At 37.6% G+C, this 19,440-nt stretch overlaps 1 protein-coding gene across 1 annotated transcript in view; it reads left to right on the top strand.

Annotated features, from left to right (window-relative positions):
• trpc5 (transient receptor potential cation channel, subfamily C, member 5) overlaps nt 1–19,440 on the top strand; it is a 160,435-nt gene that overhangs the window by 128,969 nt on the left and 12,026 nt on the right. The window contains exons 14-15 of the mRNA XM_015382161.1: nt 15,677–15,872; nt 16,305–16,514. Coding sequence (XP_015237647.1) covers nt 15,677–15,872; nt 16,305–16,514 — 406 coding nt within the window. The remainder of the gene's footprint in view (nt 1–15,676; nt 15,873–16,304; nt 16,515–19,440) is intronic.

Raw genomic sequence — 19,440 nt, 5'->3', positions numbered from 1 at the left:
TTTGATTTATGGGTGTAACGTTAACCGTAATCTAAAAGATATAAATATTAAAGTTATTTTGAGTGGATCATATTACCTTTAGCAAAATAGCGCAATTCCCACAACCGATAAGAGCTCCCTCTGTGCTGAAAGTTCCTGTCCCTAAGAAGACTTAAACTTGACCCTTAATAACAATAGAGAAAAGTCTATTAGGGCCATTGACTTTTGTAATCCATCTTCACAAACCGTCACCTTCTTTTTCTTGCCGTGGAGGAGACTGAGGAAATTAGCAAGGTGAACAAGAGGGTGCAGGCTGTCACACTCAGAGGCATGCCCAGAGAAACCAGCGTTCTCATTATCTTGCAAACTGACTAGTGAAGCCTGTAGAGACAACTGTAGTAAATAGAGGAAAGCTTATTTAACATGAGGTACAATTGTGAGGACATGAATAGGAAAGAGAAGTGAATAATATATAATAAAAATAGCCTAATGTACCTTTAACATTGTGTTATGCATCTTTATTTCAAGTTTATAAGAATACAAAAAGTTTGCTCCTGGTGGCATAATAATCCTGGCTTTGGTTTCAAAAAACACTGTTTTATTTTCTAGTGGAGATATAATTATCAGGCTGCAATGATTCAAAGATTAATGTAGACTCTGGCTGAATTTATGTTTAAGCAGAGCACACTGTCTTTGTTAGTATGCCAGTGCATTCAGTTTGACTTTCACGTATTGTAAGCATGGTTGTATTGGAGATAATGGAAAATAGAGTAGAAATATTAGTTTTTGTTGTAAAGGTGACATGTCTGAGACAGGTTATATTAGTACCTGCACGGGTTTGCAGGTACAAACCACTTCAAGTTTAGCAGACCGAGAGGTTGATTTTAAATTATAGTCATTGTAGGTATGAAACTCAGTCAGAAAGCAGAGATGCAGAGTGCCGCTGCTGAATTCAGATGAGGAAAGAGGTTTGTTTTGGATTATAGCAGTATTGATCTATAATCGATTGCATTACAGTAAAACCTGCAGTAAAATACCTTGAAGGTGAATGGATAGTGGAACAACAGATCACGCCCTCCGTTCAGTACCTGCCTTATTAATAATGCAAGAAGTTCATAAAAAAAAATGGAGTCATTATAAGATTAAAGTGCTTAAGATAAATGTTGTAGTTGTTCTGCTAAACCTGGAAATGGAACTGAATCTAATATCCCTAGATTCTTTATAAAGTGATTTGTTTGAATTGAACTGATAACCTAAAAGGGAAAAAGAGCTGTTCTTAAAGACTGATTAAAACATCTAGATCAAGGTTTCCTTACCCTGGTCCTCAGTGCAAAATCCAGATTGATACCATGTGGAATTCAATTTGAACTACACAGATCTGTGAAGGCTCCTGCAAGGATTCGCAAAAGGGAGGGACATTCAGTGCAATTCTTCAATTGATTGGGTACCTGCCTTGCATGTCCAGTTTTTAGCCAATCATACACAGCAGGAGGAACATCCTCAAATTTGGAAACAAAGTTCAGTGGATGGTTTTTAACTTTTTTGGAATGACAATGACCCGGATGACTTAGAATCTTCACCAGCAACAGCAGTAGAAGCTTGATTTGCTTCACAATTAGCAGAGTTAACTGATAAATCAAACTCTTACAAAATCCGGTCAGGAAGAATGTGCAAACATCTTTCTCATCCACCAAGGCTAAAAACACCTCCTTTTTCTTGTTTTCCAAAAAGAGATAGAGTACATTCCAGCTAAAACTGGCGCACCCATGTTTGTTTTGCTTGTTTTGCTTTCTGCCTTTGGTTGAGCTGTTGACACAATTCACATCACTGGCTTTCATTGGTCCGAAAAATTTCTGTATCGAGGCCAAACGCATCTAGTTGCTTCTTACAAAATGAATTTTCGTGAGTTTTTGTATTAACAGATCTCGTGACAATTCATCTTGCTCCCAAGATAATTCGGGGTCCAATGGTTTTCATGTATTAGATGTGTCTCTACTTAAGCAAACCTGATTCAAATGATTGCATTGCCTTTTTCACAAGCCATCAAATGCTGCAACAGCCGGTTAATCAAATTTTTATTCAGGTCAGGTGTGTAGCAGCAGGGAAACACCTAAAACCAGAGAGGGCCCTGAGGACCAGAGTTAGGAAACCCTGCTATTGATTGCTTTTAGTGAACTACATCCATTTAAAACATTGCTCCAACTTGATTAGGTTTTTATATAGGTTCATAAAACATTACTTTCCTTTTCACGCAACACAGACTGGAAGACCCCCCTGCCAGTTTTGCGTGTCTAAACTATGTTCCAACCTGTTTACACCCCCATTTATTAAGTGTATACACAGGAACATTTGCCCCTTATACTTCCTTAACAAATAGCATTTCTAGTCAATGAGGCGTCTTGCCCACATTTAAATGAGGCATCAGGGATGCTTTTAGTCTAAATGTGATTAGAGCCAGTATGAAAAGCATCCAATTCTCAAAGAGTAGTGCTGTTTGTGACATGATTAGTGTGAAATGCCTTCCATGTCCTGGCTGCTGATGGACATTTTTATGCAGAATACAGATTAAATTGTCATCTTTAAATTGTCAACTCTCTGATGGTAGTTTTCTGAACTACAAAAAGAAAAGATACGTTTTATCAATCATACAAGGGAGAAATTGACCTGTAGCAACAGCTGTTTGTAACACACAAATGTGCAGATATTCCAGGAATATATAATAAATAAGCTTTATGATAGAAGATAGAAATTTATAAATAAACTAAATTGAATTAGAGATAAAATAAAGAAATATTTAATACTATTGTTTATTGACTTGCACTGGTAAGTCAATGATTAAAGTTATCTACGTAATTGTTCTAAAGTCACAATCATTGCAGGAATTTGTTAAATATAGAGTCCATTGCATGACTTATTATATGATAAAATTGAACAGTGTGACAGTAGTGACGATGAAGGACCTGAGGTTAGTTCCATATCCGAGGGTGTCTTAGTTGGCCACTGGAGGAGCTCCTCGGCTTCTCTACTGTCTGGTGCAGTGGGTCAGAGTTGTCCTCCATGATGGATGGATGGATTCTGGCCTCAAACACGATCTCCACAGAGTCCAGTTGAGAGCCCGGGACAGGGCTGGCCCTCTTCACCAGCCTTTTCTTACTCCTCATTTCTCATCCTGTGCTGCCTGGGACCCAACAGACAACAGCATAAAAGACAGCAGAGGCTAACACAGTCTTAAAATAATTCTGAGCAAAAGCCTGTGCATTTCTTGAACAGGGCATTAGTGTTATGGGACCAGTCCAGTATATTTTTACCATTAGTGTCAATTGATCACCATCCCCTTCGCCCCAAGGGTGTTCAAGCACAGGTTATTACCCTCACACAAATTCACATAGTCCATGATGACCAACGGAGACTCCAACTCCTTCTCTTTAGACACACAGTCCACAATGGCTTAGCTGTCTGAGAACTTTTTCATGTGGCAGCCATCCCTGTTGTAGGTGAAGCCCATGGTGTCAGGATTGACAGTTGTGACAAAACAGTACCATCAGTGCTCTAGACAGCAACCACTCACTTACATCTGTGTAATCGCATGTATCGTGGTGGTACTTGTTTTTGGTTAACTTCCGTGCCCTGCAACTTCCGCGCAGGAGTGCTGGCAAGATGGTGTTAAAGCAATGGACAAGTTAGACTTCAGGTTGGTAAGACACAACTGCAGCAAGTAGATGACAGTTTAATCTTTACTCCGATGTAAGGCCTATAGGGAGGCTACAGGTTGTATGAGACCTTGCCCCTCCACTGTCTTTTGTTGGGTGGGTGATCAAGACAACTGGTCTATAGAGGATTGGTTCCTTTACATGCATTGTTTTAACAACTGGAATCACACGGCAGGTCTTCCAAAGGACAGGGATGTTCCCTTTACTCAGGCTCAGGTTGTACATGTGGCAGGGGACCTCATTGAACTTATCTACACCAGTTCTCAGCAGCCTTGGACCAGTGGTGCAAAAAGGGGGTATGCAGTGTAGCCGGAGCATAGGGGAGCTGCTATATCAGGAGGGTGCTGAAGCAGTGCAATTTTTTTGCATAACATCATTTGTACATGTGTAAATGACATGATCATCAATAGCAGAGGCATGTAACAGATCGCGCCCCACCCCACTCAGAAAAACACACATATCCCACTCCTTCCTTCGTCCTCTCACTGCCTCCCTTCAGGTGTTCCATCTTCACTCCTATTCTGAGGCGCATGGAAGCTAAAGTCAAAAAAGACATGTCAGGCATGAATCCGGCTTTATTCTTTACTAGAGCTTGTGTGGTCCTATTTTCTACACTTCTCTCTCAGTTAATTTAAAAACTATCTTCCTCTGGTTTAGGTAGGCTTTAAGCTCAAGGGTCACCCTGGAAGGATTGGTGGATTATTCACACAGAAGTTAGTTCAATCTTTGGTGCAGTGGGTCAGGACATCTATGGCTATGTTCCCAGTGCAGTGCTTAATGCTCAACCGTTTTCTTTTTGTGAAATACAATTCCTTTGTGTTGTTCACATTTCTAAATATATGTGACCTGTATGTGATCTCCTGTGTAAACTGCATCCACATAACTTAAGTGTCCCGCATTCGCAGTAAAGGATGCAATGAAGTCACAAGTGAGCGTGATCTGTGTTTACGGAAGTAAACATGGATGGTAGTGCTGGAGTACGTTTTGCAATCTTTCATTTCTTTTCTACCTGAGCCAGTGCATTAATAAAGCACAAAGAAATGCTGCTCTCCGCATTATCGTCTGCCAGGGTCGTTTTTCTTCCTGCTTCTGCGAATAGAATAGTGACCATTGTTTTGTTTTAATGGCATACAGGTCGGATGAACGACACCTGGCCGTTCAGACATAGGTTGCATTTGAAAATATATGATTGGTATCGGATTCAGGACCACATAGCCAAGTGGCCTGGTTCGCATTGGAAAAAAAAATGGATCTGTGTTGTTGAGATTGTCATGAAAAGATCAGATACAGGTCGCATATGGGCAAAAAAATTGGATTCGGGTCACGGTAGGCTGCTGTGGGAACATAGCCTATGTTTCCACAGCAACAAAGCCCAGATCTTTACTTCCACTTCTTATGACCTCCTCTGCAATCTCTACTTTTCATCTGTATTTTTGCAGGAATCCGCACGTTCTCTGTATGGGAAAACGCCAGAGAAATTGGTCCAAATCTATATAGGTTTGCTGCAAAAGCCACAATCAAGAAAAAGGCCTGTGTACAACTGCCTGCCTTAAAGTATACTAAACAAACAACATTTTTAAATAAATTAAAATGAGGGAGAGTTGAAAGGTGAGGGTGACTTAATTTGCTACTGTTCACATAGTTCACATACCAACATTTTCAATGAGATTAATCTATCCCTTGTATTTACAGTATAACACACCTGAATGGACTTCACTTGTAAATGCTTATGATCAGAACTGATAAAACACTGAGGCAAGGCTACATTCCCAGCACTCTATAGATATGTTTCCTTAGAATAGATTAGAAAGAACATGTATTGTCCATATTTGAGATTTGGATGTAGTAGGAGCAAATTAAAAGGGAAATTGAAACATGCACGGAGGAAAATACAAATGAGAATAATGACAAATTTACATTAGAAAAAGTTATTAGAATGACATACTCAGATTAAAGGAATATACAGTATGACAGAGTAGAGTGACTAAAAATATCTGCATGTGTATTTAATTATAAAAAGCAGACTGTTTATCAGAAGAAAAATCGAATGAATGGTAGCAGCTTTGGTTATAAAATCTGGCAGTTCCCAGCAGGAAGGATCTTTGATAAGCATTGTTTGTGCATTTGCAGTACATGATTGACAGCAATCAGACACTGAGAAGTAGTGTTTTAAAGTATCATCAGAAAATTTCTTCTTGAAAGTTGAGGCATCTCACCCTAATCAATCAAAAAAGTGAGTTTTACAAAGTTGTATTTTTTTGTTTCTATATACAGTCCATCTTCACAATCAGAAAGTTTTAACCTGCCTCCCATTTAGAAGGTAAATTGTGTTTAAGATTAGATAGATGTCAACAATGTTTTTCATTTATTTCTTTGAAAACTCTTTGAGATTTACATTCAATTCCTGACAGAGATTTAACACCATTAAAGAAAATGATCTTGAGGCTCTTCTAATGATTTATCCCTGGTACATCAGCTCTGATTGGCTGCTACTGCATTCAAAGCTGTGGGAAAGAAATCAGCGTCACGCTGAAGCTAAATGAGCATGCAGAGAGCCGAGGAGACAGCTGAGATGACGCATTATGCAAACGGAGTGATTGCAGCCCCACGGGTAGTGCAGTCTGAATCATTATTCATGAGTTTACAATGCAAGGATTATTTTCTCTGTCTGTGTGTGTGATTGGAAATTTTCCACCCTGTTCGTTCACTCTCTAATTCACACACACTTATCATGATCTCAAAGTTATTTTCACAGTATCGTTTCCTGTTTCTGCTCAGGTGTCTCCCCTCCTTCCCTCTTCTCTCACTCATCTGTACTTCACACACTTATCACCACTAATGTGTTAGATCATTTCACACTAGCAGCATTTATACACATGTGTCTGTCTTGTTTCTTCACCTGCACACTGTTGCTGCTAAAACTCCTGTTCTTACGCTCTGCACCTCCCCATGTATTTACTTTTTCACAGTGCTTTCCTTCTCTATGGTGTCCACACTTTTCTTTATCAAACAAAATAATACTTATAGCAGTCCTTGTAACAGTCCTGTAAGCATTGTTTCTTTGCCCTATGGTGGCATTTAAATATTGGTGAGAAATTGCATTTCTTTCCACTTTAGTTTCTCAATCTGGTTGTAAAATGTGTAGATGAAGCCAGTGATGTCAACTTTATGGCGTCATTGTCTGAAGCAAGAAATTGTGATAAAATTTACAAAGCCTCTTTCCAGAGAACTTGACTTAAACTTTAATTCTTATGTCCTGACATTTACCCCATATGATACATTTTTGGGGGGATGGAAAGACGGATACACAACCTGTATTTGTCATTAACACATTTATCTGCATCCTGCTACATTGCTTTAGGCAAAATGAAATGATTGTACAAACAAGTACTTTCTTCTTGCAGAAATGTCCAATTTGTGGAATGCACGACTAATAGTTGTCCTGTCAACAATTATCCCACCAGAGTTTTGCAGACCTTTAAAGTTGCCATGATCTTCTTGCCTGCTTAAGATCTATAATGCTAAATAAAACACATTTTGCGCTGTATCAACTTATAAAATCCTTCTGAAGGCAAATTTATGTAGGGAGGCTTCTCAAGAGCTTACCAATTGGCAATCTTTGATTTGTGCCGAAGTAAAATGCAGCTTACCTGCAGGAGTGGAAGCCTCTTTCTACCCTAAAACATTAGCGGGATTTTGTATTTCAAAGCCATAGCGAACATTTTTATAAGAAATACACTTAATAAATGGCTTAACCTTGATGGTTGTGGATATGAAATTCAGCTATATGTTACTTGAAGCCTTTAAAGGATGGAACACGTTTATTTTACTTCTTCAACCAAAAGAAGTAAATTGCCTGCTGCTGACCTCATGAACACTAATCAGTGGAAACAAGTTATTTTACTGTGCAAACATAGTAAACAAAACTTTAGTTTTCATGTCACTCTATATCATTTGCTTATATCATCCTCAGAAAAAGCGTGTTATGCTTTCTTGCATATTATTTTAGATACAGTCTTTGTTCACTGTTATTGTAATTTTTTTCTATAATCTTTTTGCTGCTGTAAACACCAGATTTTCCTGATTGTGGGATAATAAAGGGATTTTCTATTGTATTCTGTTCTATTCTATTCTATTCTGTTTTATTCTATTCTATAAAAGGGGTAGAAAGATATAAGTAAATCTAAACAATGTATGTATAAAAAAATCTATCTGCAAAATCTCTTATATTTAACAACAAAAATACTTAGTTAAGCAAATTGTGCAAAATAACAATAAAAAAAAATTTAAAATCATATCAGATTTATAGTCCCCACACTAAAGATATACTAGACTCTATTATACGTTTCACAAGCATATAAGAACACACAAGTACACATATTTAGAAACAGCCACAGTTTACGCTGGTTATCTTGACAACGTGTCACAAATCAAGATGCGGCATCTCCTTAAAAGTAACCAATCACAGGCGGCGTGCTTTGACTGGTGGGCAATGTCTTCAAAGGGAGAAAAGTGGACAGGAACAATCACATGCGTGTGACATATTGAGACCCCGTTGTGCATGTAACATGTCAAACATGCCCATAAGAAGTAGCTTATCCACTCGGAGTATTTATTGCATGTGTGGACTAAATATCTAAATTATTATCTTATTGGACTTCCGTTCATGCAAGCGTAACACAGTAAAGATGTCTGAAATGAAATAACCACCACAGTTATAAGACTTTTATTTGTAAAACAGGTTTAAACATTTAGTATTTTCACTCTCCTTCCCACTATTGCTATGCCCTATTGCTGTGGTACGTCATTTGTTCACCTTGACTTTCAAAAAAGATAACAGCCAACAAACTGAAGCTGTCTAAAAGAGGTTTCATTTTGTAAAACCAGATAAAACCGCATATGTTCATGCAAAAGATTAGGTCCGTACGCTGGAGTAAATTAACTGCAAATTGACGGCTTGCTGAGCGCAAACACACAAATGTACTTTGTTTGCTGACACAGAAAAACTAAATGCAAGCGCACACTCCGCGTCTCCTTCTCGGTTCACTTCCCACATAAACTGCAGAGGTATAAGGTGAAATGACTGAGTAGCTGCTGAGGATCAGCTGGAGCAGTTTATGACTCGGCCTAGTGGAGTGAGAGATGAGAGGAATCAGAGGAGAAGAGAAAAAGAAGAGACAGCTGGGAGGGAGAAAAGAGAGAGAGAGAGGAAAAACAGAAAAGAGGGGGCTTTATAGGTTTCTTTAATATAGAAAACTTCTGAGACTTTGCATTTTTTATTAAACCCTTTTCTCTACTTAAAAAAGACAAAAAAAAGAGAAAAGCTTTACTTTAAAGCAGTTATCCAAATACTTATTTAATGTGGTGACCTTTGTTTACTATTTGCAGCACTGGATTGGACTATCAGTCCGAAGGTTGTGTCTAAGTATTTTGGAATTAAGTTGTGTTAAAATGCTTAAATTTTCCATTTACCTTTTATGCCTAAGTAGTCAGATTTACTATCGCAAAAAATAATTTCTCAGGTGACATTTCCCATTGTACAGAGACAAGAAGAGGATCTACCATTACATTAGCAGATTGGGGCTTTTTTACCGACCTGAAGCATTTACCTTGCTGTCCATGATCATTGCCTCCCCTGGTAAAGACTTATTAAAACCTCTCATACACTCTGATTGTATATTTGCAGCAGGGTCATCTTACATTCGGGTCTACCCATAAATTTTAGTGCACATTTTAAAGGGGGCTAGAAAAATTGCATGTTTTGTTAAAGCTGATCACAAGGTTTAGAACCTTTTAAATATTAATCCTTCAGATTTTTTTTCCCTGAAGTGTTACAGAAGCTGATTTATGTTAGCCAGTGGTCGCTACGCTGGGTGAAAACCCTTGTTTATCTTGCCGACACACACAGGGAGCATGGAGGTAAAGGAGGTCAAATAAACATCCTAAGCTTACTGTTCGGGAAGAGCAACAAAGTGGGCAATCTTGGGGTCACCTAGTCTCCATAACAACCTTTAGCTGCTGCTGTTATTTTTGTTTGCTTGGAAGGAACACTGTTTCTCAGAGCGATGTAGTGCAGAAAAGAGGAACGACTTGGCTAAACAGCAAAACAAGTTAGTTTTTTCTCCTCCAGTTTTCTCTCAAAGCAGCAGCCTACAGAGTGATAGCCCATCCTTTCCTCTCTCCCACATCCAGCAACCCGCCTAAAATAGACTTTGAAACCCTGCTTTCTTAGTTCAAATCAGCCACATCATCCTTTAAGAGAGGGAAAATTAACACAAAGATGAACATTTAGATAAACATTGTCATCATTAACAATTAATTATCAGGAATTGAATGCAACGCAAATAAATCACGTATACACATAAAGAAATTCAGTTCTTTGAAATACCAGAGGATTTTAAATAAAAATCCAGTAAACCAGATATCCAAAATTGGATCATTGATTCTTTCAGTAAACTAATAAATACCCAAGTAATTACAGTAATTACTGGGTAATAAAATGTAAATATTTTGCAAAATCAGCAAAGAAAGCTTATTACCCATTAATTTCAAAAATATTTTCATAGAGACTCAAAACAGTGTCCTATGAAATGAATCCATCCTTTGATGCACATCTGCTCGTTTAACTCTACCTAGCAGGTTGTTGTTACAAGCAGCAGGTATCCAGGTACCTGGGAGGAAGAGTAGCTGGGGCTAAATCAGCCAATCAGAATCAAGTTTATTACCAAGTAGGTTTACACTTACAAGGAATTTGACTTGGTGTTGATGGGGCAGACAAAATAGACATACACAGTAGCAACCATTCAAAATTTCCCAGTCAAACTCCAGCCGAATGGCAGCCCACTTATGTGCCACTCCCAGCAGGATCCCCTCCAACTTCCAGCCATTGGCCTTCTCCTGGCGTGCATTTTTTTTACTCTGACTCCACTCTTTCACAGAATTACAGGGTTTAACCAAAAGATGATGCCTCTCTTTAGATCTTAATGTCAACAAATCATGACCGAAAGAATATTTTAGTACAAAGATTGATGTTTAAAACGGAATTGTAGGGGACCAGCCAAGGGCTCATCAAGGAAAGTGGGGAAATTTTGAATGGCTACTACTGTATACAGAATCTAACGCCGAAGGTTGATGTAGCTTGTAGGACCTGAATGGGGGAGGGGAGAGAGGCAGTGTCAGTGTCAAGGGGGTCTCTGGGCCTTGTTGATAAGGCTGGTAGCGGATGGCAAGAAACTGTTCTTGTGGCGTTAGGTTTTGGTCCTGATGGACCGCAGCTTCCTGCCAGAGGGAAGTGTCTGAAATAGTTTGTGGCTTGGGTGCGAGGGATCAGCCACAATCTTCCCTGCATGCCTCAGTGTCCTGGAGGTGTACAGATCCCGGAGAGATGGAAGATTAAATTTAAACTGCTGGAGTAAAACAATTGCCAGAAATAACTGTGGTTTTTAGAAAAAAATGTAAATCAAATGTTGTTGTTTTTTATTTTAATGTAATTTGTCTCATTATTATGAGTTGGGAATTTTATTTGGATTTAGTTATTTTAAAATTTCAGTGTTGTAATGTCTATGTATTATTAATTTATGTTGTATTTCAGTCACTATTTATTCATATATTTAATTTTAAGCGCTTTTGCATTCCATAGCTCACGGAGTTTAATTATATAGAAATCCTGTGGAATGAACTGAGCTGAAGAGATAATCAGAGAGGATCCAGGAAACTGAATGATCTAGAGCAGGAGTGGTCAATTAAAGTATCCTGCAACTTTTAGAGGTTTCCTTGGTCTAACACACCTGAATCAAGTATTTAGATAATTAGGACTCTGGCTTATACTGAGTTGGTAGTTAAACTATTTTAATCACTATATAGGGCACTATATAGTGGTTTACGCCATTTTGAATGAGTGTCCGAATGTCTAGTGGATGAAAGAGTAGTGGACTCAAAATTTCCCACAATGTTTCTTGAAAAGTAGTGCTCATCCATGGCCACTAGAGGAGCAGATATATCCCAGATTGCTTTGCTCTCCTTGTTGTGACAGCGACTGGCTAGCAGGAAGTGTGAGCAGCCACTAATAGAAGTGATGATTCAGGCACTGTGCGGTGAGGCGGAGTTACGTAACCATCAGGGAGCCAAAAGTTGTGATCATCTGTCCGAATGGTCAGTTAAGTGAGTTCACTATAAATTCCACTATATAGTCCCTGCTCTATATAGTGATTAAGAGATTTAGGGGTTTGGACAGACATTAAGACACTATTCCAGCCTCCTTATTTTCACGGCCCTCGAAGGACTCAGTCTAGGTAGACTGGGTCTTTCTGAGGACGTAGCCACAGAAATCGAACACAGCCATAAAAGTTTTAGAAAACCACCCACTTTAGTACTGGAAATGCCCACTTCTGATCTGGATAATACATGGAGAGGAACACTAAAGCATTCTTCTCTCTGTTTATTATTATTTCTCAACGTTATTGTTCATCACACTGAATAAGGGCTTGATTCTAGTAAAATTTTCAGTGTGAGATTATGCTGCTGCTATAAACACAGAGTTTATTAAAGGTATGTATAAGTCTGTAACAGGGAGCCAATAAAGAAGCAGGCACTATAAATATTAGGCTGTCCATTAAAGGTAACCAAGGTGTTAAAACAGGGTATTTAAAATAAATAACATAAAAGAAAAAAGTAGAAAAGAGTTTTATCCGTTGTTCTTCTTCTTTATTGTTCATTCTTTTCTCCTTCGTGTTGTGTCTTCCCATCATCCTCGTTTCATAACCGGCACAATATCACGCTCTGCTGCTTCATTCGGCGTTGACTTAATTCTCTTTCTCCCCTCGTTTCTCTCCTCACTTGCACAGCACTGATTCTCTCCCCACTCTGACTTATGCTACCACTCGCTGAGACAAATTTTACCTCCTCACACACTGTTGCACCATCGCTCAAATAATGTTTCACAAGGAAAAACAGTCTGTTCACCGATTGATCAAACGTTCCTCCAACACAACAGTCCTACCACACACCTGAATAAAAAGAAAATAAACACTGCATCCCTGAATTTTTTATGTAGTATAAATATAGAAGCCTTCAGACCGCCCGTCTGTGTCGCTCTCTTGATGTAGTGTCGAGCGCTGCCAATTGTTGCTTCATCAAAAATTCAACAACCACTGCTGTAACGGTGACGGTTGCAAAAAAGAGACACGGGAAGGCAAACAGAGGACAGAGAGAAGCGAGGAGGGGAGATAAAATGATCCTAAAGATGGAAAGGGAGATTTCACATTGCAGGCAGTGGCAGGAGGAAAAATGAATACAGACCTGAAGCCAGGAGTGAAATATGGAACTGCCACACAAAGTTAAGATTAGAAAATGTTCTACTTTGTAAAAATTTAATAAAAGCACATCCAAAATGTCCTCTTGAGTCGTCCATCTTTCTCTAAGCGTGGTCCCCTTAAGGCATTGGTTTAACGGGGAAGGAAGTATTACACATTAAATATTTACAACAAGATTCAAGATTGTCAAGAATGTTCAGATTCTTTCATTATCAATTTTGAAAAAAAAAAAAAAAAGTTCAAGCCTTTTAAACTGAAGTTCAATGTTCCTTGGGTGACAACAAACACTGGTTAAAGGTGGATAATAGATACAGCAACATGAACAAGGATTGATAAAATAAAGAAAAACATTGATGCATACAAGGTGGACCAGCTCAGTGCATTAACAACTAAATAAGGAAAAATCTTTCAAACCAAGTGAAATAATTGAAAGAAATTAAGTAAAAGAATTACATGATCTGCAGCAGGACTTATTCTAATTATTTACAGTCGGACATTTTCTGACTCCGCATTTCAGAGCAGCACTTCAAGGCAAGGCACGTTTATTTAAATAACACAATTCAGTACAAAGACAATTTAAAGTGCTTTACCTGATAAACAATAAAACCATAAAATGGAAGAGAACTAAAAGCAGACTAAAAGGAAGTAAAGATATAAACTTGAGATAAAGATATAAACTAGGAGCTGGTAGAAACACAAAATAAAACAATTAGAGCACAAACTTAAACTAAAAATACCTCAGTTAACAGTTGAAAGTCAAAGCTAGCTCTAAACAAATAGGTTTTTGACTTAAAAGAACTCAGGCTATCAGCAATTTTTCAGTGTTCTGGAAGTTTCTTCCAGATGAATGGAGCATAGGAACTAAATGTTGCTTCCCCATGTTTGGTTTTAGTTCTGGGTGGACCTAGGTGTTGAGGTTAAGGTTAATGAGTGTTAGGGTTCTGTCAGTGAGCCACGGAGCAGCTTTGGTCACAACGTAGCTGCCATCATCAGTGTGAATGTGTGGGTGAATGACTGAATGAATGAATGAAGTGTAAAGCACTTTGACTTAGAGAGACTTAGAGAACTTCTATTGTCATTTTTTACACATATAGTGTATACAAAATGAAGTTTTATTTTGTACAGCTTTAAGACTGTAAATGAGCTTTGGTCAAGTCGTCTGACTTAAAAAAGGCTTTATTAGTACAGGCCATTTGTCATTTAATAAAAACAATATATATATATATATGTATACCTCAATACTTGGACCTGATCTGTCATCAGGAATGCTCCATAAAAGTTTAAGAAAAACTATTTTAAAGTCTTTTATTTATTCATATAACTGTATATTTCACAGTTAAGTGACGTTGACTTTCCGTACTTCATGAAGTGTTATAAAAATGTTCCTCTTTTTTTTTTTATGTATCCCCTTTTGCACATCACAAACCTTTTCCTCCTTCTCATTTTCAGCGTGTCTCTGGTTATTAAAAAATAACCTGTGTGGCCCCACACTCTTAAATCTGTTAACTGCAAGAATCTTGGAAATCCATTGCCTTCAATTTTTTTTAAGTTTTATGTTTTGTTTACTCAAGATTAACCTCTGTAGTGTGCTCAAGACTTTGTTGTATGAGCTTATTTTAATGAAATTAATATAACCAAGTTTGGTACAGTTGAAAAATAAGTAAACCATCATTTTAATGGGAAGCTTCCTGTTTGTATCCCGAAATATCCTTCAGGTATCTCAAGCTTAAATAATATGCTCTTGTGTCATTCAATATGAAAGATATACCATTATCTTTTTTATTTTACAACTTCCATAACTCATAATACCTGAGCCCTAAGCATGAGTAAAACAATGGCTATGTACTTATCAAGTAAAAAAGATGATTGCAGATATTCACTTCAATAAATCCCATTATTTATAGCAGCAACCTCTCTCATGGTGTTGTATGCCCACACCTATTGCTAAAAAGTCACACAATAAGGTTACAATGATTTGCACAAGGCTCCACCACCCAAAAATACTTTACTTTTTTCCAAATATGTAGAGTTATTATGTATTTTTTTATGCAATAGTTCACAATGCTTCTTTAAGTGAGTATAAACAACCAGTTGATAAGAATTTAATTTGACATACTTGAACTATTTTATTAAACTGAATGTTGTGTTTTACTGTGCATTTTGCAGTACTTTGTTTTTCAGCAAGTAAAGCAGCCTCATTATGTGCAGGGGTTGCTGTCCCCAATGTGGCTGTAAACTCTTGGTGTCGGGAAATGATTTGCTTCTTGTTTTATCATCTGTTGAAAAGAATCCAGCTAAATAATTTTTCATAGTATGCCTAGCAGAACATGATCCTACAAAACAGACTGAGGGCTGCACCAGCGGAACAGTCTTATTGTCATTTTGAATATTATTGTATACGGTGAGGAAAACTTGGACTGTTTCAAAAAACAAAAAAAAGTAATATGTATAATGTTTGTGATCTCTGTAGTGTTTCTAGAATCTTGGAAATATGAGTAAGTAGGAGAATTAATGTTTTAACTATTTGGACAGGAGAATGTAATATGTAAAAACAACATTTTTCAAGCTTTATTTCCTCTCTTATCAATACGTATAAATGTTTAAAGTTGAAAATGACTCCTTTTTATGTAAAGATAAACACATTCACAGTTGTACAATAATTGTGTGTACCTCCAGGTTGTTTGAGACTCTCCAGTCCCTCTTCTGGTCCATATTTGGTCTGCTCAACCTGTACGTCACCAACGTGAAAGCTCGCCATGAGTTCACAGAATTCGTCGGGGCGACGATGTTCGGGACATACAACGTCATCTCACTGGTGGTTCTGTTAAACATGCTCATCGCCATGATGAACAACTCCTACCAACTCATCGCTGTGAGTTAGAAATTAAAAAATCGATTTACAGCAAATATTTGTAGTTTTTTTTAATAGGAAAATGTCATGTTTGTGCGCCTCCTGTCAAAAATTGAGAAAGGTCTTAACCTGAAGTTCCTGTGGTGCCCCATATTTTATAAGCTGAGTTTCTGTTAATAGAATAAAAATCTTTTGCATTTCAGAATTTTCAGAACCTCTGAAAGATATCTGTACATTCGATTTTAAAAGTGTCCAACAAATTGTACTGTTTAAAGTCTTTTTCTGTATCATTTCTAAATACAAGTATTATAAACTAAGGCAAACAGTTTTACTCAATAGGATGGTGTCTAAATCCTTAATCATTCATTCCCTGTCTGGTTCTCTGTATCCTGAAAAGAAACAGAAAATAATTTGAGATCTCTCAGATCTAAGAGCTTTCTTCCTCTCCTCCAGGACCACGCCGACATTGAGTGGAAGTTTGCCCGCACCAAGCTGTGGATGAGTTACTTTGACGAGGGCGGCACGCTGCCTCCTCCCTTCAACATCATTCCCAGCCCTAAGTCCTTCTGGTACCTGCTAATGTGGCTCCACAACAAGCTGTGCAGGAGAGGCCACCCGCCCGGGGAACTCTCACACAAATGCGAGAACCTGCGAGAGTTCACAGTGAGTAACAGCGAATTAAAAATTACCATCACATCCTCGAGGTCTGAGGGGAGGATTAGTGGATTATTTTAAACTCTGCTGTTGTCCATGTTTAGATTAGAATCTTTTTCTCAGCTCCCTTAAGTTACTGTGGATTACTTTTCTTTGGCTGGTTTAATTGAGGAATCCATTTTTTTTATATCTATTTTTTTTTGTTTTGTTTCTTTCAGAATAATTTTTTTTGTTACATCGTATATAGAGTAAACAGATCATTATGCTTATAGCGATGCAAAGGAATCTGAGGAAATGCCATGCAGTCGGGTAAAAAAGAGAAAGCTGAAGTTTGGAAACCATTAGCTTTTCTAACAGGAGGAAAAAACCTAAATCACATCTAAAAGTCAACTAGGGTTTGCTATATGAAGAAGTTCTGAAGTGCAATTACAGTTATGCTGTTTTCATAATGTTTTCATATGATCAGGAAGCCTTTGCATTAGGAATGCTGGATCAACTCCTTGTAATAGTAACTGATACAGTAGTAGCCATTCAAAATTTCCCCACTTGCCTTGAAGGGTCCTTGGCTGGTCCCCTACAATTCCTTTTTAAACATTAATGTTTGTATTGAAATATTCTTTCTGTCATGATTTGTGGACATTAAGATCTAAAGAGAAGCGTCTTCTCTTAGTCAGACCTTGTAATTCAGTGAAAGGATGGAGTCAGAGTAAAGAAATATGCACGCCCAGGAAAAGGAGGTGTAAGTTGAAGAGGGTTTTGCTGGGAGTTGCAGGGATATGGGCTGGCATTTGACTGGGAAGAGTCATTTTGAATATTTGTCTTTCATTGTATTTAATTGACAGCTTTCAGTCTCTATAATGTGCCTATACACCTAATATATAGTGGAGGGGGAGGGTTAATTGCAGGCACAACGATGTGCCATAGCAAATAATGAAGCATAAAAGTAAAGTTTAAAGAATATTAACGGATTAATTTCATAATATAATACAATTTTTATTTGTTGAAATACTCTGTTAGTTTGGTTTCACCATCCAGCTACTTTATGAGTAGCATAGATACAATGCACCATGAATATTCACAAGACAGTAAGAAGCTAAAGTGCTTTAAAGCCTTTGCACTCTGTCATCTACAGTATTGTTATCTCAATAAAGGAAACATGTAAAGATTAGGATATTTTACTAAATAGAAAAAGTTAAAAAAAGAAAATAATTTTCTATTAGAGCTGTGTCTTGTTATTCAGCAGCAGAGCTCATAAACCCTTAATGCATGAATTATGAGCTACTGCTGAGGCTATTATGAAAAAGTGAGTCTAATCCAAGGAGGTCACATCTCCTAACAAACAACTCCAAATCATAAATCATTCTATATTCAGCACGCTGTATCAGCGGCGACAGTTATTTAATGAGAAAAGTTGAGGTGAAGAAAATATTAGAAAGCAACACAAATTGCTTGATGATGATAAACTTACAGCTTTATGCTACATTATTTGACCCTGAAGAAAAAAATACATGGAAAAGTTCACAGATGAGAGCAGAGTTCTTCATTTTATTGAAAATACAGTGCGAAAAAAAGGAATATCCAAAAATTTTAATCAAAGAACATCCAATTTAAACCAATTGAAAAGGGACACTTCCTCTTTTGTTAGCTCTATTAAGCTATAAAAGCAATATTTCTGCCTGTGTGCAGTGGCTTCATTAATTAGGCTCTTATTTTCCAGACTAAGCTGCTGTTGTGGCTCTTTTTTCATTTTAATTACTCTGACTGTGATGATTTATCTGATTGGAAAGAGATTATTATGATTTACGCTGGCAATGAATAAAAAAAGTGAGAAAGAAATTGTGGTTTGCAGAACAGCCTCGATGGCTGCTACATTGAAAGCGAGGAAATAATAAATTGCCTAACAAAGAGAGAGACGGATTGAGTTTACTGGTTGACAGGAAATGTATTAAAAGTTGCCGTCATTAAACAACTGCAGCCTCAGGACAGAAATGGCTGGTTAGGTCGGACTGCCCCGAGTGTCATCATTCACCATGACATTCAGATGCAACAGGACCCATTAAGAGTGGAAATAAAATTATTATATAAAAATCGTAACATATAATTATAATCATAATAATAAAGAGGCTATATCTTTATGTCTTAATTGAATAAAGACAACAATACAGTGTTTAGCTTCTCTTAAAATTATTGTTTGCCCTACTTTGCAATTAGCTTGACTATTGATCTCTGCTGACGGTGAGATAGTGGCAAACCATGGCTCTAGTTAGCTTAGACACAGACATTTACAGAAATACTATCTCACCCTGTACACAGCAGGCATCAGCTGTGTGTCTGGGAGTCCAGAAGGAACATCAGCGGATAAACATGTACTGATAAACACATGTAACAGTCCAGTCATTTGGAGAGACATCGAGAGCCATCAGCGCAAACTGATAAGGCTTTTTCACGCCGTCACACACACGCATTGACTGCAGCTGGCGTGTTCACCTCAACTGAAGTCAGCTGAGTTATATAAGCCAGCCAGCCCACGTAGGTTCACAGAGGCACACAGCTCTGCAGAGATCTGATCGCAGGAGAGGGTTTTTGTTTATGTGCATGATCAGAGAGTTTGCAACAGAACAGCAAGACAAAGCTAAGATTAATCTGTAAGGAAAGGCATTATTTAGAGGAAGATATGGGGAGAACGGATACAGAAAGAAATGTGTCAGTATTTTGACATCAGACAGCAAGAAAAAAGGCAGACAGATTAATGTGAAACACTGAATATCAAGAAATTAGAATTAATATTTATGACCAAAAACAACAACATTATATAGTTAAAGGCAGGTAACTTCTATTAATGATAGAGAAGTACAATTTTTTATACCTCAGTTTAGATTTGTGTTATTTGTACTGTAGCTTATCTGAATTTTTTATTTTTCTCCTCTTTGAAAAA

This window comes from Cyprinodon variegatus, unplaced genomic scaffold, assembly GCF_000732505.1.
Source record: "Cyprinodon variegatus isolate N-32 unplaced genomic scaffold, C_variegatus-1.0 Scaffold251, whole genome shotgun sequence".
Classification (NCBI taxonomy): domain Eukaryota; kingdom Metazoa; phylum Chordata; class Actinopteri; order Cyprinodontiformes; family Cyprinodontidae; genus Cyprinodon; species Cyprinodon variegatus.
The sequence above is the reverse complement of the archived record's forward strand: the minus strand, read 5'-3'. Positions and strand labels throughout refer to the sequence as shown.